This window comes from Anabrus simplex, chromosome 3 (assembly GCF_040414725.1).
Source record: "Anabrus simplex isolate iqAnaSimp1 chromosome 3, ASM4041472v1, whole genome shotgun sequence".
Taxonomy (NCBI): domain Eukaryota; kingdom Metazoa; phylum Arthropoda; class Insecta; order Orthoptera; family Tettigoniidae; genus Anabrus; species Anabrus simplex.
The window spans coordinates 222,505,264-222,519,393 of record NC_090267.1 but is presented as its reverse complement, the minus strand read 5'-3'; the positions used below and the strand labels follow the sequence as shown (position 1 = coordinate 222,519,393).

The 14,130-nt window shown below is 39.8% G+C and overlaps 1 protein-coding gene across 1 annotated transcript in view; it reads left to right on the top strand.

Annotated features, from left to right (window-relative positions):
- The window catches only part of htt (huntingtin), a 900,697-nt gene that overhangs the window by 772,739 nt on the left and 113,828 nt on the right, over positions 1-14,130 (top strand). Inside the window, exon 39 of the mRNA XM_067142878.2 lies at positions 241-417. Coding sequence (XP_066998979.2) covers positions 241-417 — 177 coding nt within the window. The remainder of the gene's footprint in view (positions 1-240; positions 418-14,130) is intronic.

Below are 14,130 nucleotides of genomic sequence, written 5' to 3'. Positions count from 1 at the left end.
AGTTATGGTATGCTTTATGTTATCTGTGTTTCGTTACATCAGTTAAACAGCTGATGCTATTTATTGATCAATTGTAGACTTGTTTGTAATAAAACCATCAATACATTGTTTTTGGTTATTATTGATTTGCTATTTTGCTATTGATGCTATTATTTTGCATTTAATGGAAGTTTTCAGATGTGAATCATTCTTCCTGGGAAATCATAAATGTTACAAATATTTACTTATGTATGTTTTCAGAAGTCTGATAGTGAGTTTATCACGAATGCCACTGGTAAACTCATATGTGACCATTCCTCCAGATGTATGGTCCCAGGGCTGGGCTGTAGAGTTGACTGGTCCAGCACGGACCACTGTACCTCCATTACCTGTTGATTACCTACAGGATATTGACGTTTTACAACAACTTATATTCAGGTGAGTAAGCAAGAAAGAATTTTGAGGAAATTGTAATCCTAGTATTCTACTTTATGTGTTAGTCAGTTTGTTTATTTGTTCGTTTGTTTTTTAACCTGATCTCTGAATGAATTCTCAACAATTCCACCATTGACTGTCACTGAGAAGGCATACTAGGGAAATGTTTTCTTTGCTTTCTGCAGTGACCCTGAGATGCTATTACATATCAGTCTTCTAATTCCACTGAGACATATTTACCAACTAACCCCATAACCCATACTTTCACAACATTTATCATAAGGACTGACTACATGTGGAGTAATGTCTAGCATTGCCCGTACCCTAGTTACTTTCATATTGTCAAAGCCACCACCTCTAGCATCACATAGTTCTGTGCTTGTCCTGAGTCAGCCCTGATGTAAATTCTGTGTACCAAGGAAAAATTTATTACATGATTACTCCATATTGAATGATGTTATTCACAGCAATTATAATAAGTATTTCTTTTCCACCTATTCAATACAAATCACCCTTTTGGTGTTTATACTTTCATACAATTAATATTCTGAAAACAATTAATGGAGTAATGTCTAGCAATTCCCATACCCTAGTTATTTTCATATTGTCAAAGCCACCACCTCTAGCATCACATAGTTCTGTGCTTGTCCTGAGTCAGCCCTGATGGAAAAGAATTACTTCTTATTATAACCTGACTCCCTAAGGGGGCCAACGGCTTCAGGCGAATGAGCCCCTTTAGGTGGGGTGATGGTCCCCACAGTGGAGGAAATGCCACTGGAATCCATTATGCAGCATCTGTTCTCCAGGTTAGGGGCAGCTGCAAAAGGCGTCTGTACTCCAGAGGAGCGGCCTCGTTATCACCTCACTGGATCACATCCAGAGTTGTAATTCGGGACCTAGTTCCACACAGGTGACACCTTGACAGTCAACCATGGAAGGTCTTTTAAGGAATACTCCACCGGCTGAACCAAGAGTTCAGAAAAGGCAGCATTCGGATATGGTGGGCTGCCACCTAAAAGATACCATGAAGTCGGAGGCATGGAAATACCCCAGTACTTCGTACACGAACGAGACAAAATCAAGAATCAAACCAAAGCAGATAACATACGTCTCTACACACAATATAAACTCACTCATGCAAACCGGTAAACTGAAAGTGATCACCGACATAATGGACCAACACAAAATTCTTATCATGGGATTACAGGAAATTAGAAACACTGACCAGGATGCCTTGGAATCTCAAGGGTACAGACTTTATAAAGGTATACCTGGGAAGAGAGTGATGAAGAATATCCCACAATTTGGAACAGGATTTTTGGTCAGCCTTAAAATAATAAACTCAGTTCAAGAATTCAAATCACAGTCTCCACGACTCTCAACGCTCACCATAAAGGCATCTAATAAAATCTGTGCTATAATAAATGCCCATGCTCCCACTAATGATAAAAACAACTCCTCAAAAGACCATGAGGAAACAGAAGAATTTTGGGACCTATTGGACCATACCATAGATAACATCCCCAAACACCATGTAAAATTATTAATAGGCGACTTCAACGCTCAACTAGGCAGAAAAAGAAAATACTGTGACATCATCAGAAAATGGCCAGGACACAAGAAAACAAAAAAAAATGGAGAGAGACTAGTTGACCTGTGTAGAAACCATAACTTAATCTCAAAATCTACATGTTTTAAGAGGAAACCTCAAAAACTCAAAACATGGAAACATCCTGACTACACTAAAAGAGAATGGCAACTGGATCACATCTGCATGGACAAATACCACCACAAAGAGATCTATAACGTCAAAGTCCTCTGAGGAATAGACACAGGTTCAGATCACTACGTAGTTAAAATTAAATTTAAACTCACTCCCCAGAGGAGACAGCAAAAGCAAGCCCCTAAAACTAAAAGAAAAATAGATCCTACCCAGCTAATCAACAACAAAAATTACCAGAAAGCAACTGAAAAAATAAAAATCACAGATGAACTTGAAGACTTAGTACACAACCTTAAACAAATTGCAGAAGACCTGGCTCCAATTAAACCACGTAAAAAACACCAATGCTGGAACAGTGAATGTGATGAAACAGTAGAGAAAAGACATCAGGACCGAGCTCGATAGCTGCAGTCGCTTAACTGCGGGCAGTATCCAGTATTCGGGAGATAGTAGGTTCGAATCTCACTGTCGGCAGCCCTGAAGATGGTTTTCCGTGGTTTCCCATTTTCACACCAGGCAAATGCTGCGGCTGTACCTTAATTAAGGCCACGGCCGCTTCCTTCCCAGCCCTAGCCCTTTCCTGTCCCATCGTCGCCATAAGACCTACCTATGTCGGTGCGACGTAAAGCCAATAGCAAAAAAAAAAGACATCAGTCATGGCTATTACATCAGTTCCAAAAAACAGAAATATCCTTTCAAAATCTAGTAAAACAGAGAAAAGAAACTACCCAAGTCTTAAGAGGAATAAAAATACAACATCATAAGGACACACTGCAGTTAATTGAAGAACAATTCAATAAAACTCAATCAAGGAACTACTACAAAACCTTCAGAAAGCAGCTCCAAAAATATGAACCCCCGACCCTCCTGATGAAGGATGAAAATGGTAAGCTGGCTCATAACAATAAAGACAATGCAGAAATTCTGGCTAAATATTTCAGCAAGTTTTTAAATTGTGAGGAACCTACAGAACTCGTTCATTTAGACACCAACACCCTGATAAAAACACCACCAGAGAACATCAATCCCCCCCACAATAAAGGAAGTCTACCAAGCTCTGAATAAATGAAAAACTACAAAGCACCAGGAGAAGTTCAGACCTTTGCGGAAATCTGGAAATATGCAGGAACATCAGCAAAAGTTGACCTCCATCAACGACTTGTCTCTATCTGGATTAAAGAAGAACTACCAGAACACTGGACAACAGCCCTCATTCAGCCACTCCACAGAAAAGGAGACAAAACCGACCCAAATAACTACAGGGGAATCTAGTTGCTAGACATAACATACAAATTATTTTCAATAATCATCCTTAATAGGATAAGTTTACAACTTGAGAAAGAACTAAGAGGTTTCAGACCCTGGAGGAGCTGTCCTGATCAGATCATGAGTCTTAAGTTGATAATGGACTATAACAGGAGAAGAAATAGAGATATGCTGATAACATTTGTAGATGTCAAGAAAGCTTATGATTGCATCCATAGAGAATCTCTATTCAAAATTTTAAGACACCTTGGACTACACCCCAAATTAATAAACATGATAAAATTGACTCTCACTAACACCAAATGAAAAGTGAAGTTTAGGGGTGAAACATCAGAGACATTTGAAATTAAAACTGGACTACGGCAGGGAGATGAGCTCTCACCACTATTATTTAATTGTGCTCTAGAAATGGTAATGAGGGAATGGTTTAGGAAATGTCCCCCCAAAATAAAGATTGGCCGAAAAATCAAAACAAACTGCCTGGGTTTCACTGACGATTTAGCATTACTAGCAGTGGACATAAGAGAAGCAAAAACCCAGATAGCAGAACTTCAAAACATTGCAAATAAAATTGGCCTGAAAATATCATTTGTAAAAACAGAAATTATGCTCCAAAAACCAACACAGCTAAAAGAAGTTACCATAAATGGTAATAAAATCAAAATAGTAACTCAATTTAAATATCTTGGAGAAATAATACACATAACCTAAATGAAAAAATCTCAAGCCAAACAAGAACAAATAGGTTAGCTAAAGCACAAAAATTAACATGGGATATCTACAAAAAGAAATGTCTATCAATAAATGCAAAAATAAAACACTACAACACAGTTATAAAACCGGAAGCTACATATGCAGCAGAAAACTTTTTCACCTGAATAAACAATCAAAGACTGACAGACTTCAGAAAATTGAAAGAAGGATTGGAAGAACCTGCATCAACAAAAAATACCAGAAGGATGGACAGTGGCGGTTAATACCTAACAAAGTCATGTACAAAGAGCTAGAACCCATTACAGATACTATGCGTAAGAGGAGACTGGGATTCTTTGGACATATCATGAGGATGCGGGATTCGAGACTTCTGAAACAACTAGTGCAACATAATCTCATCTCAAAAAATACCACAACAGGATGTAAATGGATAAGAGAAGTTAGAGAGGATCTGAAGGAAATAGGCCTTACAACAGAAGACACCACAAATAAGACAAAATTGAATATAAAACTCAAGAATACAAACCTCTGCTTTACCCTTACACAAAACAAACCAACAACACACATATTTTCAACTGAGGAAAGGGCACGAAGATTGGAGCATCTGAAGAAGCACTGGGAAGACCGCAAAGCCGAAACAATCCCTTCAAAGAGACCTGAACGACGGACTGACTAAAGTGATCCTATGTGGCCATAGAAGAAGAAGAAGAAGAAGAAGAAGAAGAAGAATTGCTGTGAAGGCAAAATTTGTTATTAAAATTATAAACTAACCTGAGCAGAAGCTGACTATTGTGAACTCTTTGTATACCAACCCATTGTATGAATACAGCTAGTTTCTGTGTTCCATCTTTCTGCCTTAACATTCCTGAGTATAGATCTCATTATAACCATGATGTATATGCATTAATATCCCCCCTATAACTTAAAGCAATTTTTCACTTCTCATCAACACTTCCTAGGATGTAAATTGCGTCTTGGCTCAGCGTCATCATCCATCATGACTCTTGGGTCTATCTCTTCCTCTGGTACCCTGGATTTGGATTCCCCTTTGTTATAACTAGATTACTACATTTCTAGGTTTGTCGGTGCTGTACCATCAGTGGCCTTACCTCCAGCTTAAACAGTTTCCCTCACTTTATCTGGCTCACCCTGGAATTGTAGTAGTTGTTTCACGGGTCATAGTTTCTCTGCATGGATCTTGACTGGAGGGGTGGTCTCCAATAAGTACACGCCATGTCCCAACCTTTTGTCCACTTCATTGGGTCCAATCCACTTGGGTGCGAGGTGTGCATGGAATCCACCAGTCTTGCGACTGACTGGGTAGATCGCTGCAGTACCTGTTGGCCTGGTAGAGAGACCTGGTTCTCTTCGGCATCTCATGCCTTGGCCTGGGTAACCGTTCTCTTCTCGGCTAATGTATGGTTTCTTTGAATGTCCTGCCACTGATAGTGCACAATCTCCCAAGAGTGTTGTGTTCATTGTCGGCTGGAGTCTGCCTTCTCGTTGCTCTCCATGGTGTAGACACAAATACAGCATCCCAAGATTAGTTCATGATGTCTTTCCACATGTTGACCCAAAACAACAGTTGGTGTATATCTTAGAATGTTTCTTCACCTTCTGGATGACCAGCTTCAGCGCTGTCATGGAACTTCTTGAATATGGCCATTGAGTGTGGTCTGGGACTAGCTGTTACCGCAAGCATGTCACAGAGATGTGATCTGTACATTAAAAGATTTCCTGCAAGCTGGAAGGTTTTGTAACACATCTTGGATTCCTTCAGAACAAGGTGGCTCTCGGAACTATCCCCAACAACCTATTGAGCCATGGTCCTACAAGGATTTGTCTTGCTCTTTCCATTTCCTCAAAGTTTCCACATCAAACACTTTTTGGATAACCATAAGGGCAATTTTGTTAGTTGTATTTCCCTTTTGTTAGGCAATTCCCTTTCGTAATAGCATTTCCTCTTTCTGACTACATCGCTGGGTGCCTAAACTATCAGCTCCTTGATTAGTAGATCCAGGACGTTCTTTATTTGGCTGTCAAAGCTGTAGCTGAATTTATCCCCTGCATGCATCTTCTGGGTGTTCATGAGTTATGAAGTTTCTATCAGACATTGTTACTCTCGGATGTCTACCTTTGCCCAGAAATATCTTGTGTGCTGCATGATCCAAAATCACATTATACTCTACTAGGAAGTCATGACTATAATGTCCAGTAACAAATTTTGAATTACCGCAGTGGTAATTTTAATGGGCATTTCCAGTCATTTAGATGTTAGCTTAGTCTGTCCTTGAATGCAGTAATTCACATAATCACTTTCACTTGTCCAAGTTGGTGTGGTTTTGTAGGCGGTAGTAAATCAGACACAGTCTTATTCACAAATTAATTGCTTGCTTTGGTTACCTAGTCTTCTTCTTCCTAGCCTTTCTCTCAGTCATATGGTTTCTGCTTTCCTGGTCACTCTCTTCCAACCCTATCCTTGGATATATCGTGTTGTTTCAGGTCATTTGAAACACAAGCTTTCCATCTCATTTTCGGTCGTCCCATTGCTGGATTTCCCACAACCTCTAGCCGGTTGACTAGATGTGCAATATAATCTTCAGGCCTGCCTCAGGAAGCGGCGACCCCACTGTAATAACAACCTATATCTGAACTTGTCTCGGAAAACTGAAGAGCGTACCCTGCAAGCGGCACACAGTTCCTTAGGCACTGGCGGAACTGTGTAAAATGGGTGACCAGTGGCCAACATCATGAAGGTGGGCATAATCAACCTTACGACCTTGACAGGAAAGGCAGAAGGAGGGGTGAAATTTATGGAGAAAGATAGTATAGAAATGATGGGATTAAGCAAAGTTAAATGGAAGGAGAAAGTAAATAAAAGAATGGGGAAATGATATACACTGTGCTGTAGTGATGGGACATTCGATTCATTTTACTGAATCGATTCATTTGATTCCGTTCACGTTACTGAATCGATACAGTGATCCAATTCACGGCTCATTGGTCACCGCTTCTACTGCATCTGTGTAGTATGTGCTGGTAAGACAGCAGCAACAGCATTCAGTGCTCGCAGCTGCCATCTGGTCTTCATACTATGAACTCCTTTCTTAGAAAAAATGCTAGTTACTCTAATACATCGAAGGTTTCCGGCGACGCAGGGTGGGAAAGGTTAGGATTAGGAAGGTAGCAGCCATGGCCTGAATTAAGGTACAGTCCCAGCACTTCCTGGTGTGAAATGGGGAAACTACGGAAAACCATCTTTACGGGTGCCGACGGTGGGATTCGAACCCACCATCCCCCGAGTGCAAGCGCATAGCCACGCGATATTAATCGCACGACAACTCGCTCAGTCATTTTTGAAAATATGTATTTTTCTATCAGCTGAGGATTTTTTTAAATCGTCATATTTTGTATAGGCTACCCGAGATGTACAGTAGCCCGCTGGTTTTCTGATTCAACATACTGTTATTGAGTCTGTCCACATATGATTGAAGTCTTGTGCAACGATGTGACATATGAACTGAGAAAATACTGAGCCTTTCTTCCCAATATAAAACGGGTACTTTTGAGTGGTCGTGAGCATGACTCATAGTCATAGGGCAGGCTAGAGTCGAGTTTAATTGTCAAATGTCAACTAAGTTATAATACTAAGATTCATTAAACTAATAAATAGTATAACCTAATAGCTTACCTACCTACTAGCTACTTCAGAATTATGTTGTGACTACCTTTCTAACGCTGCAAATAAATCCATCTATTATTTAAGCCTCCCTGTAAGAAGAGGACAGTGAATGCAAATGGGTATTATTTTCAAATGAGCTGAGCTCGAGAGTCCGTTATAGCATACGATTCTTTCAGTGTAGCATGGCTCACTGTATGTCTCGCTGCAGTGAGCCGATAAGTAGCCGTGCGTATCTTGTGTCTCACTGAGCCGGCTCGTTCACGATTCTTTCCGTGTGCCATGGCTCACTGTATGTCTCGATGCAGCGGAAGCTCAGCTCTCCGCGCGTCCAGTGAGCCGATAAGGAGCCGTGTGTGCCGATAAGGAGCCGTGTGTATCATGTGTCTCACTGAGCCGCGCCCGTTCACGATTCTTTCGATGTGCCATAATTCACTGTCTCGCTGCAGCGGAAGCTCGGCTCCCCGTCAACGTCCAGTGAGTGCGCCACTCAACACTGTCCACTGGGAGTAAGCTGAATCGTGTGCCGTGAGCTCGCCGTTCCTGTGAATCGATTCACTCGGACACTTGAATGAATCGATACACTGCTTCGAATCATGCATTCAGTAGCCAACACTACTGTGCTGGAGTGGTGGCCGAGAGGCAAAAAATGGATTGGGCCTGATAATTTTAAAACAGCTGGAGGAGTATGTGGATATGGTAGAGTACCGCAGCAACAAGATAATGAAAATTAGAATGCGAATGAGGATTGGTGTGTAAGACTTCATACAAGTGTATGCACCACAGACATGGAGGAAAGAGGAGGATATTGAGGAATTCCTGGGGAGAAACTAGAAAAGGAGATTACTGTGGAAGTGATTATTATGGGAGATTTAAATGCACCGGTGGAAAATGAAACACAAGGAAAGGAAGAAGTAATCAGATCATATGGATATGGGGAAAGGAATGAAGGAGAGAAACTAGTTGAGTTCTGTGAGAGAAATGAAATGACTGTGGGCAATGCATGGTTTTGGAAGAAAAATAGCAAGAAAATTACAGATATGGCTGGGGGGACAAAAGAATAAAATCAGTAATTGATAACTTTCTGGTGGAAAGGACAAATCACAGACAGTTGATGGATGTAACAGCTTTACCAGGAGAAGCATTCGATGTAGATCATAGAGTTCTGATAGCAAAAATGAGAGTGGAGAAAATGGAAAAATTAAAGGTGGTAAGACTTAGTAAAATAAAAGTGTGGAAATTAAAAAAGAATGTACAGGAAGAATTCCTGGAGAGACTGTAAGAACAAATTCCAGTTACTGAAGGTGGGAAATGTGGAAGATGAATGGTCCAACTTCAAAAGGGCATTTGTAAGTGGGGCATAAAATGCCCGTGGTAGAACATCAGCAAGGATGAAAGAAAAGGAGACACTGTGACGGAATCAGGATGAGAGTAGTGAGAGAGAAGAAGAAAGAATGGCAAGAATGGAACTGAGATAAAAAAAGAAGAAATTGAAAGGAAGTATCTTGATAATAAAAAGAAATGTACAAAATTGGTAAGAGAAGAACATTTGGGAAGTATTTACACAGGAGATGGAAATAGATAGAACTGGTAATAAAATAATGCTGTAAGTAATTATACAGAGTAATAGGAAAGAAAGAGTTTATACAAAACTGATGAAAGAGGAACATGAAGAGTTGATAACACATCCAGAAAAAATAAAAAGAAGATGGAAGGAGTATTTTGATAAACTGCTGAATGTGGGAAATTGTGTAGAGGAGACAGTAATGATATGGTGGCAGTGGTTGTTTGGTTGCCCAAGGCCCATCAGGGCTGTTGCACCATGGGGTTTGTTTCAAGTACAGGCAATGACAATTTTTTAAATTTCCATAGTAACACAGCAGTCGTATTGAAGAACATCTGATATATAATGCTTTTCTGGCCTTTTTCCTTTTTACTGGGATCAGTACTACTTGTGGATTATGGTTGGATGTCTTTCCTCATGCCAATCCTGTATGAAGGGATCTATTCACTATTGCATGTTTCTGTGGTGGATTGTAATGTAGTGTGTTGTGTGTAAATGAAGAGATGTGTATTAAGATGAACACAAACACTTTATGCATACAGTACTACATACCGTGAACTAGGTTATGTTGTATACAAGTATAGAATCAAGTAATACATCACCAATTAATACATCCTCACTGCTCTGTCTGCTGGATCCGAGGTTTGCGAGATTGATCCCAGCTGAGGGCGATGGATTTTAATAGGAGATAAAATCTCAAGCATGCTTGGAGTTTGTTTATCGAAATTCACATAAATGTTGATTTTCTGAGAAAGGAATATTGCTAAAAGACCAGGATTTTAATATTTTGACATTCCCATGTGTTCTGCAAGACAATACAGACATTCAAAAAAAGACATATTAGGCCCACGGTACTTGTTTATGGTAAAGCATGTTAGAGAATAATAAGAAATAAAAGTGCTCTCCAAGAAATTGTAGACAGCAATGGGTAAAATTATACGACACAACACTTTGCATAAATGTAAACTATTTACTGTATTTATCAGTAGAGCTACAGTAATCATCATCATCATCATCAGTTTTCCACTCCAGTTGCCCGGGTGTGGTTTACGAGCACTCTCCACTTCTGTCTGTCCATGTACCACTCTTCTCTCAAGACGACATCCCAGCTGATTCCTCTTGTTCCTATGTCTTCTTTCACTTGGTCCAGCCACCTCTTCCTAGGTCTTCCTACCGGTCGTTTTCCGGCCACGACTGTGTGTAGCCATTGTTTTGCTGTCCTTCCATCGTCCATTCGTTTGACATGGCCAAACCATTTCAAACGGGCCCTTGTCACTTTTTCATTCAGGGATGGGTACACACCAGCTTGCTCCCTTATTCTTTCATTCCTTACCCTGTCCCTTTTTGTCTTCTGTACCATAGTTCGTAGGAACTTCATTTCTGCGGCTTGTAGTTTGCTGTCCACTTGTTGGGTTGTTGTGCAGGTTTCTAGGCCATATGTTGTTATGGGGGTGAAGTATGATTGGAATAGAATCTGCTTTGATCTTAAGGGAACTTGTTCGTTCCAGAGGAGGTTCCGAACTTGATGGTAAAACTGAGCTGATTTTTGAATGCGGTTGTTAATCTCATGCCGTATTCTGTTATCACTTGAAATGATGCACCCAAGATATTTATATTGGTCTACTGTTTCCAGTTGTGTACCTTCCAGCATTATTTTTCCTTTCTTCTTCTGCCTGTTGACAGACATAGTAACAGTTTTCGATTTATTTATTGTTAATCCGTGTGCTTTCAAATGTTCATTCCAGGTGTTCAGCCTCTCTTGGACTTCCTTCTCTGTATTTCCCCAAATTACTACATCATCTGCAAATGCATTGATGTCCATATTGTTCTTCTGCTTAATTTCTTTCATGACTTCATCCATGACAGTGATAAAAAGTAATGGTGAAAGGGTACTGCCTTGTTGCACTCCTTTAGTGGTTTGGAACCAATCAGAATTACCGTTTCCTATCTGTACGCAACTGCAGCAGTCTTCGTAAAGCATTTTAACTTTCTGGATAAGCCCTTTGGGTACATTCTTCTTAAACATTCCCATATAGTCTTCCTTGGAACACTATCAAATGCTTTTTCGAGATCCAAAAACACTAGTGTTAAGTCTTTGCCCTTCTCCCAATGCTTTTCTAACAGTATTCTAAGTGCAAATATGAGATCGGTAGTTGATCAGTGTTCTCTGAATCCATATTGTTCTTCCTGTAGTTGTGGTTCTATTATTTTCCTTAGCCTTTTTTCAAGTATTTTCTCAAATATTTTCAAACCATGAGACAATAAAGTGATCCCTCTATAATTGCTACATTTCTTCCGGCTTTATTTTTTGAAGAGAGGTATTATTATTCCCTTTTTCCAATCATCTGGGACTTTCCTATCCTTCCATATTGCATTAATTACTCTATGAAGCCACTGTATTCCTATTGCACCAGTTGCTTTGATCATATCTGCACTGACTTCATCAAATCCTGTAGATCTTTCTTTGGGCATACTATTAAGGGCCGTCTCTACTTCCTTCCATGTTGGCGGACTCTCTTGGTCAGGCTCATCATTGCAGCTTAAACTGACCTGCGTGGTTACATCATTGGAGTCTTTCCCAGTACTGTTGTATAAATTATCAAAATAGGATTTCATGATCTTCCTTATTTCTGTCTCCTCCCTAACTATGTTACCATCTGGTTCCTCTATTGCTGTTATGTATTCATTGTCTCTTCTTATATTTCGTATTGTTCGGTAAAGTAGTTTAGAATTAGCTTTGCTGTCTTGCTCTATTTTATCTGTGAAATCAGTCCAAGCTTTCTGTTTTTCTTCGGCCACAATTTTCTTTACTTGTAACTTCTGATCTCTGTATTTCTGCTGCAGTTCGTTTACTCTAGATTCGTTCCTTTGACTTCCTTTTTGCATTTCTTTGTCTCTGGCTTTTCTGGTTTCATTTTTCACTTTCACAGCAATCTTCACCCAATCGTTCCACCAAGGAGTTTCTTTTCCCTTCATTTTGCTATTAGTTTTACCACAAACTTCTAATGCAGCTCCGACAATGCTTTCTTTGAATCTAGTCCACTCAATGTTGCCTTCTTGTAATGCATCTGATGGTAATTTATTGGTCACTTTTTTTGTGTATTCAACTTGTTTCTGTAATATCAGTAATTTCAGTAATATCCCACTGAATTTCTACTTTATTCACTCAACAGCTGATATTAATACAAAAATGTCGGTCATTGAATTACTTGGCTCTGATTGGCCAATTCCAATCGACAATGTCTTAGATTATTCTTTCAGTGCAGCCAATGCTAGCGCAGACTTGACATCATTAATTTGAACGGGCGAGCTGTTGTTTAAACTAAACGAGTGTCAGATATTGGTGGGGAAAATGGAGGCAGGTTTAAACTAGGTACTAAAGTTAAACAGGTTTAATTTATACCAGGTTTAACTCGATTTGGAGAAAAGGCCCTGGAAGGTATAAAGTGGCAGGGAGGGATTCAGTTAGGTGGAAATGTAGTACATAGGCAGTCTGGCCTATGCTGACGACTTGGTCTTAATGGCAATTTGTGTTGAAAGCCTGCAGTCTAATAGGTGAGTATGGTATGAAAATTAGCCTTTCGAAGACTAAATTGATGTCAGTAAGTAAGAAATGTCAGATTGGTGATACAAGCAAACAGTGTTCTCCCAGAATGGTAATCAAGGTGTAGTAAAGCTAATGCACACAGTTGCGATCAACAGTATTCTGTAAGAAGGAAGTCAGCTCCCGAACGAAACTATCTTTACACCAGTCTGTTTTCAGACCGACTTTGCTTTACGGGAGTGAAAGCTGGGTGGGCTCAGCATATCGTATTCATAAGTTAGAAGTAACAGACTTGAATGTAGCGAGAATGATTGCGGGTACATACAGATGGGAACAATGCCAGGAGGGTACTCAGAATGAGGAGATAAAGGCTAAGTTAGGAATTAACTTGATGCATGAGGTTGTACGCATAAACTGGCTTCGGTTACCTAGGAGAGTGATGGACTCTTTTATGGAGGGTAAGAGAAGTAGAGGGAGACCAAAATGATGACCATGGTTAGACTCAGTTTCTAACGATTTAAAGATAAGAGGTATAGAACTAAATGAGGCCACAACACTAGTTGCAAATCGAGGATTGTGGCGACATTTAGTAAATTCACAGAGGCTTGCAGACTGAATGCTGAGAGGCATAATGGTCTATAATGATTATGTATGTATGTATGTATTGCTATCATTATCTTCTCCTTCTACCCCTCTTCCCACATCTGTGGGGTTGCAGGTGCAAACTGCGTCACACATATCGATTTGGTCCTCTGTTTTATGGCTGGATGTCCTTCCTTACACCAACCCTATATTGCATGTTTCTGTGATGGTTTGTAGTCTGGTGTGTTGTCTGAATGTCAACACAAACACCCAGTCCCCTAGCCAGAAGAATTAATCACAAGCGATTAAAATCCCCGACACAGCTGGGAATCGACCATTCAGCCAAGGAGTTGGACTATTATTGTTTTCATTATAATGTAGGGAAAACTCAAGTTGATTCTAGGCGGCTCTTATAACCTGGTCCTTCAAGAGATGAATATCCATAAAAGCTTGAATTTGGGAAAATATCCATCATAATAGCTCATACAATGAAAATGAATGAGAAAGTGACCTTCCCTGTAACTTTTGTTATGTACAGGGTTTAGATAAAACATATATTTTTGGAAATATTTAGAAATTTGTGAAAAATAATGTAATTGAGAAAATCCCCATTACTTTTCCTCACACGGTAAAATTGCATGAAA